The sequence below is a fragment of the Syzygium oleosum genome, unplaced genomic scaffold (genome assembly GCF_021117445.2).
Source record: "Syzygium oleosum isolate NSW1041296 unplaced genomic scaffold, Sole_v2.1 Sole_v2.04, whole genome shotgun sequence".
Classification (NCBI taxonomy): domain Eukaryota; kingdom Viridiplantae; phylum Streptophyta; class Magnoliopsida; order Myrtales; family Myrtaceae; genus Syzygium; species Syzygium oleosum.
Window position 1 is genome coordinate 11,600,254 of NW_026607488.1, and position 20,627 is coordinate 11,620,880.

General features: G+C 40.8%; 1 protein-coding gene across 1 annotated transcript; it reads right to left on the minus strand.

Annotated features, from left to right (window-relative positions):
* Positions 1–976: 976 nt before the first annotated feature.
* On the minus strand, positions 977–1,741 carry LOC115664789 (zinc finger protein 2-like). Its single transcript, XM_030586680.2, has one exon. The coding sequence runs from the start codon at positions 1,628–1,630 to the stop codon at positions 1,163–1,165; it is 468 nt and encodes a 155-aa protein (XP_030442540.1). The 5' UTR covers positions 1,631–1,741; the 3' UTR covers positions 977–1,162.
* Positions 1,742–20,627: the final 18,886 nt, after the last annotated feature.

Here is a 20,627-nt window from a genome sequence, read left to right on the forward strand (position 1 = left end):
TGCTCTGATACCATTTTTCATGGGCCGACAGTTTCCTGGCCGAGGACAAGCCCATGCAATACTTAGTGAGTCGAGAACACCGGCCAACCTTTCTTCTATAAATTGTTCCTAAGGACAATATGGCGAATCACCTCTTCATACCGGATCGTACTACGCCTTATTAAACTAGAGCATTCAGTCGCTCGAGCGAGACACACAGATCACTTCAGAACAACAATTGGCTTTGGCCTACCATAGCCTCATCAGAAGAGCGGCATCAGCTCCCAACCAGTTTATGCACGGGAGCCCGACCGTTTATGCACGGGAGGCCGACCCCACCTTCAAAGATCATCTAAGATGGTATTCGTTCCGGGACTCCTTGGACAAACACTGTGACTGCTCCCATAAAACCAATTGTTCCATCCATTCTACGTCACTCACTCTTCACCATTTGCCACAAAACTCCACTCTTTAGCCCACAAGAGTACGGAAGAAATCAGGCCGTGACACTATGCTATTCAAATAGGCATATCAGAGTTTATTAGCTTACATCTCAGCTATCATTTGTGTGATTTTTCTTTTGCTCGAAATCAGGTGTGTGAATTTAACAAAAAGAAAAATGTTATATCAGATATAATTTGGTGATGGCCCCACCTCCTGGCTGCCAATATGGGCAAAGTTTTTATGTAACTTTTACATATGTACTCGAAATTTGGTATGTTGCATGTCCACACAAATTATTAGGTGGATTGCGTACATAAATTCCTTGTTTATATAAGCTGTTGAACTCGACGAGTCCTTTCATAGCCTAGATGAACAAAAAGTGCGTACACCCGACTTATCTAGCAATGGCTCACGCATATGAGCACCATTAACAGCATTCAACCCTCAGCTATTACTTTCCATTAAGTAAAGTGAACGAGCTTGAGCACATGGACCGACCAACACGCATGGCGACGAGATCGTCCTCCGACAGATTCTAAAGGGCCAAAAGACAGGAAAAAGAGAAAGGCAATTCCTTGCATTGATCAGCGTTGAAGCGTTTCCTTTAACTCTACTTGCTTTTCAATCCGAAGAAGCGAATAGTTATCAGCAACTTCTGAGCAGTAAAATACAACTAAAAATAAGTCTCATAAGTCGAATACTAATCTTTGTTTTTAAGGGGTTTTATGAAATAATCGATTCAGAGCCTTAGGGACAAGTCAAGCTGACAAAACTCCTCCTGATGAGAATTTTCTGGTCGATACCCTTTCGAAGCCGACCCGTACTTCACCATCTCTCGCACCCCTCCGTAGCCCAAGTCTCCAAGAAAGCCACCCACGTGCTCGTGGTGGTGCTGATGAGTGCGAACGGCATGACTCAAGCCTGACTGTGAGCGCGCCGCGTGGGCTATGACGGCCGAGCTCAACTCCGATCTGCTTTTCTTGGCGAGGGTGCGCTCGAGCTTGTGCGCGTTCTGGTGGCCGCCGAGCGCCTGCGAGCTGTAGAACTTCCTATGGCAGAAGTTGCACGAGAACATCCGAGCCACTTCGGACGGACTGCGTGGCGATGAGGAGGAGGAGGACGACGGGTCGAGGAAACGCTCCAGGTTGGGCTGGTTGTTTGGTAAGCTGAGATGAAGGGAAGTGTTTGGTTGATAATTATAATCCATTGAGAGAGAGAGAGAGAGAGTATGATTGAACCAAGAACTGTGTAGCTGAGAAAAGGGTTAAGTGCAATTGATGTTACGGTTCACCAGAGCGAGAGCAAGAGAGCGACAGAGACAGAGAGAGAGATGGGTAAGAGTGGTGATGCGAAGAAGAGGGTATGTGCTGCATTATATTGGGGAAGATGATTCACTATTACTTTAGCCCCTGATTAACACAATAGTAAAAAAACGATGAGTTGGAGTGTGTAAAAGAGAGAGACAGATAGACGGAGAGATCAGTGGGGAATCGAAGGTTTTGTCGCTTCTGTTAATGGCAGCATTCGAATCCCCTGTCGGTCAGCAGAAATGCTTGCTGTACTCTCTCCCTCTCTTGTCCTATACGAGCACACACACCGATATAACTATCTAGTTTAACCCATGCAATGATGTTTCGTGCTCTAGACTAGCAAATTATATATATTTTTGCCAGATTCGCCTACGACAAGCAAAGTGGCGTAGACAAGAGAAACAATCTTGAACTAGCCCAAACGTACAACATGATAAGAGACCAATTTGCAATGGTTTGAAGGAGAATCTTCCAACATTGCCCCATATTTTATAGGACAAATAATTGTGTCTGCCTGCCTCTTGGAATCTTAGGGGCAGAGAGTGTTGATTTATGTTTTTGAGTCTAGGGTATGCTTTTGGGATAACTAGTTTGTTGATCCCATTTGGTAAAATTTCTTAAACTCATAGATTAATATTTCTTGGGAGTCATTGGTCGAACCTTGAACAGAGTGACTACATGAAAAACAAAATCAAAATCCAATAACTTTGGTGAAAAAGTTAGAAATACCATGATCTACTTCAAAAGTTATAGGAACATTAGATGATCGTCAACGTGATTTACCCATCTACGCTTGATCTTTCACGTGCAGTCAGGAGAATGTATATCTAATTTAGGTATACATTGTAAATGCTATGAAGTAAATTCTTCTGATTTTGTTGGGGACAACAGGCATTGGGCTATGTTTCAGAGGATGCAATTTAGGTAGTGTGGCAAAAATTGGGTTTACGAACCCGGGTCTCAAAAGAAACTTGAAGGATGTCCGATTTCTGAGTAGTTATGTCTTTCCTTTGATTAGTTATGTTGTGAGTTGGAAGGGGTTGTTAAGAGATATGGTGATTTCATTGACGACTGAGGTAAGCAACATGGTGAAAAGAAAGGAGCTAGAAAGACAATATGGTCAAATTACTTGGTCGGTGGTGTGGAGTGTTTAGTGAAAATCAAAAATATCACTGGGGAATCGAGTTCATTGGTGATCGAAATTTCTGTGGTAGATACAGCCTATCAGAAGAGGATAGAACTGTAAAGAAGCTTCTTATGGCAGAGAATCCAGTAGAAATGTGGACCAAGTTTGTTCCTCTAGACAAATCTGAGCTCAGCTTGGGCTTGATAGACGTCTGTGATGGTTGAGCACCTGTTGAGGCATTGGGAGAGCCGACATGGATGATGAGCACTATGACTTGGGTACAAATGTCAAGCTAAGGTAGAGGATTGTCAAATCATTTCTCGAGTTGGAGCCTGTGAAAATAATAGATCTATGTAGCAATTCAAAATTCGAATAGAAATTGCGGTTTGACATCCGAATAAGTAAGAAATAACTTAAACACTTTCCACGTTGGAGTTGGATTCCTAGTTTGAGTCAGCAAGTCATAGAAAAATATATAAAAACAGAATTATACTCGGTTATTTTACACTTGAGCAAACAATAGAAATGTTAAAGTTTTCTCTTTGTGAGTTTTGTGAGTAAGTTACCTATGAGAGATTTTGAAATAACACCGCGAGTTTTGCTTTGAGTGTTTTTTAGGACTGGGAAATACTTGAGCAATTAAGCGATTATAAACTCTATATTCAGAGGATTCATAGTGGATTTCTCGGTAGCTAGCTCTCCCATTGGAGTAGGTACCAATATTCGGAACAAACCACGTAAATCTCTTATGTGGTTATTGTTCATTATTAATTTCTTTGATAATTTCTTCTTGTCATGTTAGATTGGAATTGTAAGATCCGTTAACTTTCGTGTTTTTTGACAACAAATACAGTGATTATGAGTAAGATATATATGTTACCTTATTTGTTGACATATAGTTGATATAATTTATAACGGGAAAATGATATCACAAGTTTCATAACTCTCGTACAGCACTCACTTCAGTACTCCAATCATTTTTTTAATCACTTGAGTGCCACCTTAATATATAAAAAAAAAGCAATCATTTTAACGTCATCGATGATTTGTGTAGTCGGAAAATCTAACGTAACAATATTCTAATATAAACCGTCCAATGTGATTCGTCAGCAAAGTGAAGTCAGCAAAATCACTACTAAAGATGTCATGAATCACTTTTGTTTGCCCCAAATTAACAAATTAGGGCTAAATTCATTGTGTTCTTCAAACCCTAACCCAACAACCAATGAATCGGGGCAAAATTAGGTGTTGAAATTTGCAATGGAGAGCAAGAGCAGGAGAAGGTTTCATAAATGTCTCTTGATTGTCGAGATTGACGCAGTAATTGAAGAGATCCGGGAACTAGGAGATGCCAGAGAAGGGCATAAAGATGGTGGACCACGTGGCTGACATCTTATCAGAGATCTTGAGGTAGCGGCCGCGAGGAATTCTCCTTCAGATAGAAGTAAAAGAGCTTGTGTTCCACTTGTAGAGTTCTTGCACATCAATTCGGCATCATTCCCCTAACACCTCATCCTCCCCCTGAACTCCCCTCCATTTCCTCCCTCCTACAAACACACCCCGCCCCAAAATCCCCACAAAATCAAACAGATTTCAGTTTCTTCGACCTGATGGTTGTCTTGGGACAGTTCAAACGAAATTGCCGAGCCCGGCGTAGCCGTAGGGCTAAGGACGACACAGAGGGAGCAAGAGAGATCAATGTTTTTTCCTTAGATGAAACGATGCCGTTTTAACCAAAAGTGCCACCTCATCTTGTTCATTGTCCATTTTGGACTTAAATGTTTTTTAAAATGCCACGTCGGACTTAAAGTCAAGTAGGACGAATTGCTGGAGTATATCGTAGGAGGCACTGAAGTTGTCGATTTTTTTACTGATGTGATGCCCAAGTGATAGAAGAAAAGGTTCGTGCTAGTTAAATGAGCGCCGAAGTCTATCTAAAACTAACTTCTCCCGACAAACCACAAAAATCTGCGTTTGTAGGAATCTCTCTCCTCTCTCCATCGGTGGGTAAATTAGTTAATGCATAAAAACATCGAAGATGACTGAACCAAAGCACATGGCCATCAAATTTGGAACAGTAGAGTGGCAGACAAAAGAAATCCAAAATACTATTTTTTTCGATGTCATTACAATATGGTTCCTATCATTGCACATGCTCATTAACAAAGCCATATTGTTAAGAATTTCGATTGAAATCTGCATTAAGATTAATGGAGGTCAGCTATGATTACGGGCGATTACTGTTCCTCAATCACAGACAACTCACATACTGCCAAAAACCTACTCGTTCCTGTTAACTTGCTGATCCTTTAGTTTATCGTTTTTGTCAACATTGGTGTTGATTCAAGGTATGGAACACTTATTCCTTTCGCACAACGCGGGTCGACTGGATTTTCTTAATGGGGTGTGTTCCCTCGTATCTGGACATGCCAAGGGAAACGGAATTATGTGTTGATCATTAAGAAATAGATAAGGTTCGTGAAAGTGATCGGTGCTTTCCTCTTTGTTTATTTTGTGGGCAATACCACCCACCAAGGGGGATGTTTTCTGTGCTTTGAATCTATGGATTGTGATCATCTCTATTTCCGACATTTAGGTTTTCAATTTAGTCATTCCGGCACATCAATGATCAAATTGAGAATATCGAATAACCCATGTTATCGACAAGATTGAGAACCTCTAAAGTTGTCGAGTAACTTTACTATATAAAGTTACCTTTTAATTGATCTGCTTGCTTGTGGCCACGGCCTATGATGCCACCGAGATCGACTTCCTGAGCTAGGATCCGGCTCAAGACACACATAAAGTGGGACGGGGCATGATAGCTTGAGGCAGTATCTGACGGGCTGAATGGCCACTTTTAAGACCGTCCTTGTTCCGAATAGTGAGTGTTCCGACCTCTCTCGGTCCATTGGCAACTCTCTAGGCTAGTCCTTGATGGTCCCTTGGTTTACCATCGCTTTAGGATTGTCGAGATCCTTTTTGGGGCCGTTTCTAAGCTCGGGATTGGGCTGGACACCGACTATCGGTCCATAGCCACCTCCATGAATTGGTCCCCGATGGCATTTATTTATCTGTTTTAGCATCGCATTACATATAGTTACTCGTATAAGGATCCGTATTTCATGAAATTTCAGCCTTCATTGCATCATCATTAACATGCATTTGAATCTATTGGGACCTCTTTTCGGGAAACCGTTGGCAACGCAGAGTTTAGACCACGTCTCTTTCTCACTACATTTTTTTTTATATTCCCGCATTTAAGTTTAGGTTGATTTTTCTAATACATATTTAGATAAACTCATTGCATAATGCATAGATAAATAATAAAAGTAAAAATAATATTAGGATTAGTTTAGTTTTTTTATTATTGCTAATTTCATCATATTTCATTTAGACGAGTTCCGTTCTTAGACTAGTGCACATTTACTTTATATGCATAGCTCAAGGAAGTCTTGTTCTGGGGCATTATGACAAAACTTTGTATTGACTTTGCACGAAACGATTCGGGAATGTTTTCTTTTTAGTCTTTTTATTCAATTTATCTTTGTTTGTGATTGGTTTTATTTTAGTGTTTGCACACTTATGCATCATCAAATAGATTTACATGATTAGAGATAAAAATCAGAAATGATCGCAAGAAATAACGTTTCACTAAAAGAGAAAAAGTACAGGTAAGGGCATTAGGCAAAAGTAGCATAACCAAGTCCTCAAACCCGAAATCTCTGGTCCACGTAAGTAAGGTGGGCTCCCGCACATTACTCGACTCCTAAATTTACTGACAACTCTAAATTAAATTCGATAAATAATAAATAAAAAACCAAATTGCGGGTTGGTAGGGTTTAAGAGAGCTCGTGCAAAACGTAAGCGTTGCCTTGTAAATGAATTATACGCACTCATTTAGCTACGATTAAACCCCCTTGGGATTCACTTCATAGGGTGGCGACACTTTCAAAGTACTTTCAATTCCATATATTTCAAGTTGAAACACTTTGAATTTGAGGTAATCTCAACTCCCATACTCTTTACATTTTCTTGCAATTGGGTTCATGTTGTTTCATCACTCTATCAAACACCCATTCGTCCGCTTTGATCCCAAGTGTGAAACCGTGGAGCGATCTCAGTCACAGTCCGATCTTTTTACTGTCTTTTCTAGGTATACGCAGTATTCAAATCTTTTAATCTAACTAATCACTTTAAATACACGCAGATCGTCCTGTACACGTGAATTGGGGCAAACTACAGTCATAAAGTTGGTGGGCATCTGGTCTTCAAAGTTAACACAAGGCAGTTGGCGGTACTAAGTAAGCAAACTGAAAAACATTAAAACATGTTTCTAGCGATGGATCTTTCGTGCGCCCCGTGTTGTGCTCTTGCATGCACTGAGAATGGTGAGAATGGTTCGGGATGGAGTAACTTCTTGAGAGGATCCACTCCGAGCAGAGCAAACGCATCAATGGCAAGGATGGACGGATGGAAGAAAGATTCGTCCTCACTTTTTAGCTTCGTTTATGTTGACAGGAATTGAAAGCCCCGGCCTTTTGTGCCGAAGGTTGTGTCACTTCATGCCCATCACCGCCCCAGGGATGACCGACATTGCCCATTCGAAAAAGTGTGTAGGGTCCAACTCTTTTACATCCGGTGGGAAAACTTCCGTATATCCCCACGCCTGACAAGATTTTCTAAGTCCATGGACCCGCATTTTTATCGACATAAGGATATTAAAAGCGTCAAAAGTGTTATACGACACTCACTTTAGTGTTAAATTTTTTTTTCAAATCATTTAAGTGCCACTTAAAAAAAAAACGATCACTTAAGGGACAACTCCAATCAGTGTTGCTAGAAATCCGATGTGATCATTTTAATTTCTCCGTCCGACATGGCTCGCCGGCATATCCAATCAACTTATGTAGCCCAAAAGAACGTTGTCTACGTGTTTTGCTCTAAAATATAAACCCTAAATCGCAACTTACGAGGAATTTCCGAAATTGAAAACCCTAAATCGACCATAACCCCAAATCGAAACCCTATTCGATTTGCCCCCAATTCAGATGGAGGGGGAGTGATTGGGCTTGGAGGCAGCATCAGAGTAGGAGGATTGACAGGAAAAGTGTCAGAAAAGTTCTAAACCTATTGCATTGATACCAATTTAGTCATAAAACTTTTTTTATGCCAATTTAGTCATAAACATTTTGAATTAGTGCCAATTCAATCGTTCCAGCTAATTTTGGCCGGATTTTACTGATGTGGATGCCGGTTGGCCTACGTGACACCACCGGCGCTGACGTGAACAATTTTTAATAATATTTTAATATTTTTTTTTTGATTTTTTAATTATTTTTCGGATTATTTTTTTGATTTTTGTCTGATTTTTTTCTTTCTTCCTCCCTTCCTCCCTTTGCTGATGACCGGCCACAAGCGATGGCCCACCATGGCCGAGCGGCCTGCCCTTCATGGCCGAGCGGCCTGCCCTCGCCTAGGCAAGGGTCGCCATCGCCCGAGTGAGAGTTGCCGTCGCCCAGCCAGGCTGGGCGAGCCCCGGCAAGGGGTCCCCTCGCCAGATCTGGCGAGGCCAACCCTCCTGCAAGCCATGGCGACCTCGCTAGGTGTTGCCTTGGCTCGGGCCACACACAGTGAGGCCGCCCTGGCCTGCTCGAGGGTCGGCCTAGCCAGATCTAGCCTGGGCAAGGCCGAGCCTCGCCTGCGCGAGAGTGAGCCCTGGCAAGGGCTTGAGCCTCGTGCTGGCCTAGGTGACGCTCGCCCTCGCCGGGTCTGGTGAGGGTCGAGTCTCGCTGGCCATAGGTGAGGCCCGACCTTGCCAAATCCGGCGAGGTCATGCCTCGCCTAGCCTAGCACAAGGCCGCCCTTGCGGCCATCCGATGAGGGCGAGCCTTGCCCAGCCGTTGGCGAGGCTCGCCGTCGCCGTCATTGGTAAGGGCAAGCCTCGCCAGTGGCCGGTGGGGCTCGCCAGAGGCACCCTGGCCTCTAGCCAATCGCCGGTTCGGTGACCGACTGGAGGAAGAAGACAAAAAAAAGAAAATTATTAAAAGATTATTAAAAGTTGTCCACGTCATCGCTAGCGGTGCCACATAGGTCAACCGACATCCACGTCAGCAAAATCAGGCTGAAATTAGCCGGAAGGACTAAATTGGCATAAAAACAAAAGGTTTAGGACTGAATTGGCACCAAAAAAAGGTTTATGACTAAAATGACACTAATGCAAAAGGTTTAGGACTTTTCTAACACTTTTCCCGAGGATTGACGGTGGGATTTGGCTTCGAGCTTGTGCTTCTCTTGCTTGCAAAGCTTTTGAATTTGCTTCTACTAAATCTCGGAACGCTTGATATGTGTCGGCCGTCAATTTCTTCGGCAAGGGTTTGGCACTTCTTGAGTAGTTCTTGCTTGACGATGTCCATTCTAGGGTTTCGTTTTGGCTTCGAGATTGATGGGAGGAGGAGATAAATTTGCATGAGTTCGGTTTAGGCTAGTCATGGCCACGGTTCGGAACCGGCGGTTCTGGTTCGTGGCCATGTGTGAACCGGCCGGTTCCAGTTCGTAATTTAAAAAATAAATAAATAAATAATGAATTATAAAAATATGAAATAATGAATTATTCAATATAAATTATAATCAAAATGAAAATTATAGGGGTGATCAGTTCCCGGTCGAAATCGGGAACCGAACCGGTAAGACCGTTCCTTTAATTTTAGAACTAGGAACCGGACCGGCAAATCATAGAACCGGGAACCGGACCATTGGTCTGGTCCAGTTCTAGGCAATCCAATGGAACCCTTTGCTCTTAACTAGCAAAGGATCGTAACCACAAAAGGCATACAACTTCACATGCTCATGGCTTGGCTTGTGTTTTATAAACAACCCCTTTGATGGTCTCTTCATTCCCATTCGATGTGGGACTCTTGGCATTTGCATGAAGACAAGCCAAGAGTCTCACATTGAAGGTGTTCAAGGCAAGCTGAGAGTCCCACATCGAATGGGAATGAAGAGACCATCAAAGGGGTTGTTTATAAAATCCAAGCCAAGCTTTATAATTAGAGTTCAATACACTCAAGCCAAGCATTGTAATTGGAGATTAATGCACTTACAATGCATGGCAATTAGAGTTCAATTTGTTTTAAAAAAAAATTAAATAATGAATTTTTTTTAAAAAAATATTCATTATTTTTTTTAAAAAAAAATTTTGGAACCGGAACCGAAACCACCGGTTCCGATTCAAAAATTTTGGAACCGGAACCGGGCCCGTAGGCCACGGGCCGGTTCCGGTTCCGAACCGCGGGCCCGGTCAACGGGCCGGGCCCGGATTTGACCGGGCCGGTTCCGGGCCGGTTCCGAGCCAAAACCGGCCGGTGGCCATGACTAGTTTAGGCATTCCATCAAACATGTGGCAAGCAATATCCTAATGGTATTTACATTCAAAGCAATTTGGAATCCGACATCCAGATAAAAACCAAACATGCAAACATATTAAGAATCATCAAGCTCAAATCAAATTCAATCACATTGTTGATCAATCGTAAACTAGCTTTGGACATTGCTATTTTTGTCCTCAATAAACCGAGATTGAGTTAATAGAATTGTACCTTGATGAAAAGAGATTCTAGTCACAATCGATGATTAAGCAAGCGTGAACTAGCTTTGGAACTAGTCTAACACTCGAAATCAGAATTATCATGAGGACTTCAATCGAGATCCAACAACTTTCGAAATTTTCGGTGATAGAACAGAGTGATATAGAGCACTCTTGGTGCTCGTCTGAAGATGAAGCCAGCAAAGACGACTTAAGATGAACGCCGACAAACGGCAACAAAAAATGACGAGCAATGTTAGTGGCAATCGAAATCGAAATCTATGAATGATCTACAACCGCGATTCTAGCTCTTTGAAGCTTTCGGTCAAAGAAGGGGGAAAATAGAGCTTGACAAATCACAACTATGGGCATAGATGAGAACAGCAACGATGACAATCTCACGGTAGCTAGAGTGTAACAAGGAGATTTTTTTCAGTGAAAAGGATGGCGATGCTTGGCGTGATGGGCGGTTCCATGGGCGTCGATGGAGAGAATGGTGAAGGAGGAGAAGAAGACAAAAAAATGTAGCAGGGAGAGAGAGACCACGCAACGTCATTTTAATTTTTTAATTATAAATGCCACATAATCATTTTGGCCGGAATTTCTCGCTTGAAACACTTAAGTGTCATTTTTTCTTCGATTTGGCACTAAAATGAGCACCGTACAAAATTTTTTGTACTTCTTATATCCTTTTGTCCGTTTATCGTGATAGTGTAAAAAATGATGTAAAATGAGATCCATCTACCTTGATTTACTTTTTATTTGATTTAGATCTTTGAACTCACGCATTACGACTTTAAAACTTTCGATGTACTTTTTCTTTGCCTTTAAGCCTAAAGTAACGCACCCTTAATCGATCACAAATTATCATATCAATTCATCCGGGGTGTAATGATCATAAAAGAATAATTTCAAAACGAATCAGCTAGCTCCTCCCGTTTAGTATTCTCTCTAGCCTCTATTGGTCGATTCCGGAAATTACAGTTGCAACAACATGCATGTGACCAATGACCCTATCATCATGTCACTCCCCTATAATATCTCTCTTTCAATCCCGGTATTTCAAGTTTCTTTCTAACAACGAGGCGCGTTTATTTCATGAAAAATGAATAATTTGAAAAATATTTTCTTAAAAACGATCATTTGTATTGCTTACAAAAATGAATGAACGAAAAATGTTTCATCGTCCATGAAATAATATAGATATGAATTGTTGTCGATAATGAAAATATTTTTTATTGACTAATTATTTCAAACCATATAAGCGATTATTCTTAGAAATATGTTGTTCAAATCATTCATTTTCCACGAAATAAACGGAATCTAAATATCATTTCTCTGGAAAGCACACAAGTTACAGAGAATCCCCTCTCTGCGGTGGGCCAGAAAGTCTTGTCTGCAAACAAGCCGTGCACGTTTGACATTCATGGGAATAAAGATGCAAGAAAGAGGAAGTGGTTGCAAGTGTGGACCATGTTTTCAATCATAGTTTCGAGTTCTGTTTGGGTTCTGTGGGAGAAGTAGAACATTGAGGACCAGAGTTCGAATTTGCTTCAGATAACGGGAGTTGGGTTGTGTAATTGGTGGCAGACAACAGCGCAACACAAGTTGACTCTTGGGTACGGATGGATCACAAGAGTCTTGTAGACAAATCGGATGTTGGAAGCTGAAGTGTCACCACACTTCTAAAAGGGGCCTTTAGTCGATAACTCTTTTTCATATTTAGACGATTAGTGTCGGTTTGGTATAACCGTGTGCTCATATTGTAATTGCGATACAGTGTAATTGTGTTGTAACTTATACATTTGATGGTGAATGGGATCCTTTCGAAAATTGACATGTTAGCACTTTTAAATTCAAGAGTTCAAAAGATGTTTCCCACTCATTTTCCTCATTTTTCTCATCCTTATTTTTCCTTTTTCTTTTCTCTCATTTTCTCCCTTTTCTTCTTCTCTGATTCAATCGTGCTTGATCACCATGGCCCACTGGGCCATCGCTGCACCCTAGTTTGTCCATCGTCACCTCGGCTCCTCCATCGACTCTCTCTCTCTCGCTCTCTCTCTCCTGACACTAATATGAGGTCGTCAATCTCAGGCAAACCCAGATTTGGCGTTGCTTGAGTTAGAAACCAATCGCTTAGGCTGCGCATAACAACGATTCTGTGCCCGGGAACAGATTCTGCTCAGAAATGATTCTTTTTTATTCTGTGCCCGGAATTGATTTTGAGCATTTTAAGACGTTTGTTAACGGCCCAAAATTCCATCCCTGGAATAGAAAAAGAACAGAAATGCGTTTGGTAACGCCACAAAATTTCTTTTTATTAATAATATTTTTAAATATTTTAATATTTCTTTCTTTTTTTCTTTTCTTTTTTTCTTTTCCTCCTTCTTGGCCATAGCCTGCTCACCGGCCATGACCGGTAAAATATTTTTTTATTAATAATATTTTTATTAAAAGTATTTTTTCTTTTTTTTGGCCATGGCCTGCTCGCCGACCATAACCGGTAAAATATTTTTTTATTAATAATATTTTTATTTTTTTTGGCCATGGCCTGGTCGCCGGCCATGGCCGATAAAATATTTTTTTTATTAATAATATTTTTTATTAAAATATTTTTATTAAAAATATATATTTTTATTTTTTTTTTGCCATGGCCTGGTCGCCGGCCATGGCTGGTAAAATATTTTTTTTATTAAAATATTTTTATTAAAAATATATTTTTTTCTTTTTTTGGCCATGGCCAGATCGCCGGCCATGGCCTATAAAATATTTTTTTTATTAATAATTTTTTTTATTACAAATATACATTTTTATTTTTTTTGGCCATGACCTGGTCGCTGGCAATGGCCGGTAAAATATTTTTTTTATTAATAATATTTTTATTAAAAATATATTTTTTTTCTTTTTTTGTCATGGCTTGGTCACCGGCCATGGCAGGTAAAATATTTTTTTTTATTAATAATATTTTTTATTAAAATATTTTTATTAAAAATATATTTTTTTCTTTTTTATGGCCATGGCCTGGTCGCCGGCCATAGCCGGTAAAATATTTTTTTATTAATAATATTTTTTATTAAAATATTTTATTCTCGTCAGATCCGGCGAGGGCGGTCTTTGGGCCGAACATTAGAAGCTAAATTAAAAACCAAGAAAAGGAAGAAGAAAAAAAAATTGATTCTCAAAATTGTTCCCAGAATCAAGAAGCTACTTTTTTTTAATTCTTGATTCTACTCCAAAACTGATTCTGGGAACAATTTTTGACAAAATTGTGCCCATAATCAAAAAATTAAACAAACGCATTTCTGTTCCCAAACTGATTCTGGGAACAAAAGAACAGAATCAAACACTGTTTGGCAAGTTGTCATGCGCAGCCTTAGTGGTCATGGCCACCACACGTTTGGGGAAAGAGAGTAGGTGGTTTGTTAAGACCTGAATGTTCCATACAATTTAAACCTTAAATGAATATAGAATTTAACCTTAAATAATGTACAACCTTTAAACCTTAAATGAATATAGAATTTAACCTTAAATAATGTACAACCTTTACCGCACATGATTAGAATTTTCAGTATAATGATACACTCCTACTTTTGCTATGCATTGTGATCCAGTCTTTGAAAAGATCTTTGGAAGTGCTAATCTATTGTCCCCGAGTTCCGAACTCGACCGATCTATAAAATGTGTTGGGGGGAACCTAAAGTTAGTAACTAAAGCTCTAGATCTAAAGTATGAGATTTACTCACCACTCAACCCAAGAGCCCAACGGTGCAGTAACAATCAACTAGTAATATTACATAACATTGTCAATAGAGAAGTCAACATATTATTTAAGTTCATTTTAAGATATTGTAATCCATGCGTTATTTATAGATGATTACAATTATGTGTCTAATGAATAAGAATAGATTTCATGAGCCGACATTATGTTTAAAACTCGAATGCACATAGATGAACGTACTAATTTCATGATGCACAAATACTACACAGTAGATCGCCGCTATGCACATGTGAGTATCTATTCCTGTTGACACCTAAATTTCGGCGCATCATTTAGTGGTTAATTGCATAGAAAATTAGGGATTAAATTTTAACCCCTAAACAAAAATATTAAAATTGCATAGCATATAGTTTAGGTTCATATAGAATAATTGCATTCCGCATCGGATTGGCGGTGGCAAGCGAGCTTAGAATTCGTCATGTAAATTGAGCTCGGACATCGAACGAGACTCGGCTCACTCGGAAGGCAAGGGCCGAAAATTACAAGTCAGAAGGGCTTGATTGTCTTAATTTGAGCTTAAATTAGCCCATTATGCTTAATTCAAGAAAAGCCCAAATTAATTCAGCCCACTTACAATTAAATTAAAGCCTAAGCCTAAGCCCATTAGGACTAGGAAGCCCGGTTAATTAACCTAGGGTTGCGATATAAATATGTCGTTATGCATCATAGTCAAAGGGGGCTCTCATAATTTTCAGAAGACAATTCCTTATAGCAAGAGTGAAACACGTGAGAGAGAGGAGCTGCAGCTCTCCTCGGCGGCACCCAATTCATACACAAGAAAGCGAGAAAGAAAAGTCGCAGAGAGAAAGAGATTTTTTGTTCTTTCCGCAGGAGGCTCAACTGACAAGAGTCAAGGTGGAGAGCGAAAGGTCTCCACATTCTGTACTCACAGAGAAGGCAAAGGAGGAAACGCCAAAGAACGAGTGAGAAAGACAACTTGAAGAGAGCCCGCAGCCAAGCCTTTGGCTGCATTCTTTGCCGCGTCTCTCCGCTGACCGAGCTGTTGTACCACCATAATCAGTCGTAGCCGCTCGACGCCATCCTTGCTACGTAGTTGATGTTCCCCAGCCAGTGCTGCTCCTTCCTGTTGCCCGATCCAGTCGAAGACCCCGCCACGAAGACTCCCCGCACCGACGCGAAGCTTGCTCGTCTTGAACTCCTTGACGACGTTGCTTTGCGCAGCTACGTCCCTCTCAACATCACTCGCTGTCTCCTGGCTCGTGATCCCTGCTGAGCCGCCACACAACGCCTACCAACAAGTGTCTCCGGGAGCATCAGTCGCCTCCAATGGCCACAAGTCAAACGAGCAGAGGAAATTGATAATGACACGATTGTAGAGAGCCCAGTGGTGGAGGTGTGGTGAGAAAAAGAACGACTTTGACCACCGTTTGATAAGGAAGACTTCTTCGTGTAACAAACAGGTGGCTTTGAGGAAGAGAAAAGAAGCCACGTTCACTGTCAAATCACAATATCACTGGGTTGCTTTGTTCAACAAAGAAAAGTTTTCCAGGGAGCACCTGATTTACGCAGCATCGCCTTCGACGAGCACCACCACTGCATCGTCCTTGACGCATTATCGCCGCCCTCCCGTGGTGAGCTGCTGCTGTTCCGCGACTTCCGAAGACTGCTCGTCGCTGCTATCATCTACCACTGCAAGCCCGCGGCCAGACGTGAGACGCCGCGCCGCCGCTCCCGACGCACCGCCGGTCACAATCCCGATCCGCTGCAAATTCAAATTAGGAAAGAAATCTGCAAATCAGGTAATTATCTTATCCCGATTTGATTTGAATATTTTGTTGCCTAGTTTGTGCTTATTGATATCTAATTTTGCATATTTGAATAATAAGCATGTTTCAATTAGGATTTATTTCCTTTTTTGAAATCTTGGATATCTGATCTTAGCAAATTTGGATAGAATTTAGAATTTTCAAAAATCTTTTGAATATGTCCAAAATATTTTAGATATCAAAATTTTTCAAGATGTGATCGATTAGGAAAATTTCCTAATCCGCAACCGCACACATGGAAATAAATCTATCTATCAGGCTTTAGATAGAGTTATTTCCATAGCGGGTATTTTAAATTTTAGGATCGATCTGTCAGGCTTCAGATCGAAACTTAATTCGAAAGATTTAGCGGTTATATTTTTTTACTTAAAAATTTGCAATTTGAATTGATTTTTTTTAGAAGATAAAATTGCATGTTTAGATAATTGACATTTTAATTCCGAATTTCATTAAAGAAAAAACACAAAAAAATAATATGCTCGTCATTAGAAATAGGTCACGTCGTCGCATGACATATAGTTTGCATGTTAGGTTGCATTAATCGCATGTCAATTTTTTGCACGCCATTACATATAGGTTAGCTTTCATTTAAATAAAAGAAAATCAAAAAAAGAAATTTCTGCACCTTTGAACTCTAAGCCAGGATTTATCAAAATTGTCAAATTGAGCATTTTCCTGAAATTGGTACCGAAAGGGCGTTAAGGAATTTAGCGTAACCAAGTCCCCGAATCTATAATTTTTGGTTCGTAGGAATAAAATAGTACTCCCGCTATTTTATTTAGGTTTCTAATCAACCTACCTTAAATGATTAGTGGCGACTCCCGTTGAAAATATTTGCATGCTCACAATTGGATCTAAGTTGCGATTTGGTAGAGTTTGGGAGAACTCGAGATAGGTTAGTTAATTTGATTGATCTAGTAATCCATTAGCCTAAGATCGAAAAGCCGATTTTTTTAGGTCGCGACAGCTTGGCGACTCCGCTGGGGACATTAAAACTTGAATTTTTTTGAAAATTTAAGGAGGACTTAGGCCAAAAAAAATTTTATGGAAAAATCACTCGATTTGACAAAATTTGATTGAATTCTCATTCTTAGGTGTTAAATGGTTTTGCAGGATGGGAGTTATAAGGGGAGTAGTGATTGGCTAACCCATTGTTTTGCAGGTTTGGTGGAATTGTGATTTAATTTTTGCACTATTGAAGCGTTGTTTGCTTATAATTGTCGTGCATGATTTACAGTATTTGCACTACACCACACACAACCTGTGACCGGACCTGGGTCACACCCATAGTTTTAAGATGGTATTTAAATGGTTCTTTAACCTTGGCGGTAAGACTTCGCTAAAGGTTATCCCATTTGGATCTCGAAAATTTTTCAAAAAATGGCTCAAGGGTCGCCCTCATGCACGTGAGGCTACAATGCATGGAGGTTAACCTTGTTGACCGAACCGAGCCGAAGTGATTGGACCCGACTAGTCATGACTATTGTATGCGAGGCTGCGACTAGTCATGATGATTGTGCGCGAGGCTGCGACATGTCGTTCCGTTCATCATTTCATTTTGCCAAAGCCTTTAGGATAGATAGATTAAGGTTTAAACTCACGATCCATGTGCATGTCTCTGTGATTGACATTTTCTCCCCAAAGACGGTAATTTCTCGAGCTTTATCTTTGATTTTCTTCATCTTATTTTGAGTCGGTCCATGATTTAGGTTGAATCATTTGGCACGTGGTCTATATAAGAATGGGTTGCCTTGATATCCGTTTCGTGCCTACTCCGAAGCTAGAGCTCAAGAAGTTATGGAGCCAGTTGAAGCCAGATGGTCAGCAGTACGTTCTCAAGCGCATTGGATTCATGCTACCGATCCTAGACATAGACGTCCAGAGCGGAATCATGCAGGCACTCGCTCATTTTTGGTGCCCCAAGACAACCACATTTGTGTTGGGAGGTAAGTTTGAGCTCACACCGACTCTGGAAGAATACAGTTTTGCCGTTGGGAAATCGATTGAGTTGGATATAGTCGAACCACCCATTAAGGTAGATTCTGTGATAGTGCTTGCTGAATTTTTGAATTTGACCAAAAAGGAAATTGAAAAAGTGTTAAAGGGTAATTGTCAAGCATGCCCATTATCTTTTCTTATTGAATGTTTCGAAAATAACTCCGTCCTCATGAGATCTAAAATTTTTATCTTAGTTTTTTTTGGACTCATAATTTTTCCATTCCGTCAAAATGCTATTGATCCCGTCATGGCTTGGACGGCAAAACTAATATGTGGTGGAGTTAGTTTTATAAACACAATTCTGGCAGAGACTTTCATATCTCTGACACAATTCAAGAAAGGAAAAGATAGAACTTTTCGAGCCCCGATTGAGCTTTTACAAATCTGGTTTTTCTCACACCTTTCTCAATTTGGGGAAAATATGACCGTATTTGAAATGAACATGACTGATAACCCTATTTTAAGGTTCAAACAAATACAAGATCAAACTAAGAATTTGCACTATACACAATGGGTCCATCTGTTCAAGGATCCAAGCTCTAAGATTTTCCTTTGGCAAGCTGTATGGTTTCGGGAGGTGGAAGCTCGACGATACCATGGCGATCAGAAGCCCGTACCTTTGATAGGCATTTATGGGGCAACCTGCTATCAACCCCTTCGGGTTACACGTCAATTTCGAGTTTTGCAGGATGTCCCACCTCTACTCAGGCCCAATGAATTTCAAGTCCAGTTCGAGAAGGGCGAGTCCTACAGAGTCGAGCTTAGGCGTCATTTTGATGCTTGGCAGAATTGTTCCCCTCAGAAGCTAATTTGGCCCGCGGATGAGCCCACCGGAAGGATGAAGAGTTACTTTGCCACGGCCCGGTATATTTAGCATCATACCATCCCGGCTGAGATACTCCCGAAGATCCCGGTCGTGACAGTACTTAATACTCTTCAGACCCAAATCAAAATCAGCGAAGAAAAGGCGATGAAGGCCCAGGATAAGGCAGATGCTCTGGCTGAAGAGAATGCACGATTGCGGCGCGCCTTGAAGGCCCATTCGTCTATAGATCACGTAGCCTCTAAAAAGAGGAAGATTATCTGATTTCTAGTTTGGTTTAAGGAGTTTTCGTTTCTTTTTAGGATGGAATGTTAGCTTACATTTGCACTTCATGCTATTGATGTTTTTTGGTAATAAATGTTGCTGAACGATTTTTATAAGAATTCTTTTGAGAAATTTTCCATTTTGAGCAATTCAATGAAAAACGTTGAGCTATAATTTGTAAATTTTGGAATCAGTCCAGGTTTTTATTGAATAAAGCAATTTGGAATTTCAGGATTTACTGGACGAATCGGTCGTTCGAAAGAAATTTCATCTTAAGGGTCTAGAGGATGTCACGGACCGACTCGTTATTCTTACTTGTCGTATTTATTCCACCGTTGCTTTTTGCAGGTAATTTGCCACGGATCCCCTTCATCCTCATAATACCCGATGACGATAACCAACGATTGGAAAAATTTGTCATCTACGGACTAATCTCGAGGCATGCGAAGGGACGGGAATCATGGATCCTCATATATGTGATGCAAGTCAATCCGATGACTCAGATGATTCTAATCCGAATGATGAAGAGATACGACGGAACTTGGAAATCCATGAGAAATCTAAGCCTCTGACCGCCGAAGAATCCGTGGTGATCAACCTTGGCGACACGGAGAATCCTAGAGGGGTGAAGATTGGGGCATGTCTTCCTGAAGATGTGGCCAAACGCTTGACTCAGTTGTTGAAGGATTATCAAGACATCTTTGCCTGGTCTTATGCTGACATGCCGGGTCTTGATCGATCGATCATCGAACATTGTCTACCGACTGATCCTTCGGTTGAGCCTGTGAAACAAAGGCCGCGAAGAGCTAAGCCAGAACTGGCGAAGAAAATCAAGGAAGAAGTCATGAAGCTTCTTGACGTGGGATTTATTGAGACTACCCAATACTCAGAGTGGGTCACTAATATAGTCCCAGTGATGAAGAAAGACGGTCGAGTTCGAGTATGTGTTGACTACCGAGATCTGAACAAAGCTAGTCCTAAAGATGATTTTCCACTCCCGCACATTGATGTGCTTGTGGACAATACAGCTGGATTCGAACTATTCTCCTTCATGGATGGTTTCTCAGGTTATAATCAGATCTTGATGAATGAGGATGATAAGTTGAAAACAGCATTTACCACTCCTTGGGGGACATTTCATTACAAGGTGATACCCTTCGGTCTCAAAAATGCTGGGGCAACTTACCAGCGGGCAATGGTCACGTTGTTCCATGACATGATGCATAATGAGATCGAGGTCTATGTTGACGATATGATTGCAAAAACTTGACGTGGAGAAGATCACATAGAAACCTTGACGAAATTATTCGACAAGCTTCGTAAGTTCAAATTGCGCCTCAATCCGGCAAAATGCGTGTTCGGGGCAGCCTCTGGCAAACTACTTGGCTTCATTGTTAGTAACAAAGGGATTGAGATTGACCCGTCAAAAGTGAAAGCCATTTGTGAAATAAAATCTCCCTCTTCGGTGAAGGAAGTTCGTAGCTTAATGGGCAGACTAAACTATATTGCCAGATTTATTTCTCAGCTATCTGA

What these genes read in the sequence shown, in the direction of transcription:
- LOC115664789 (XM_030586680.2), bottom strand. Translation starts at nt 1,630, where the DNA reads ATGGATTATAATTATCAACCAAACACTTCCCTTCATCTCAGCTTACCA.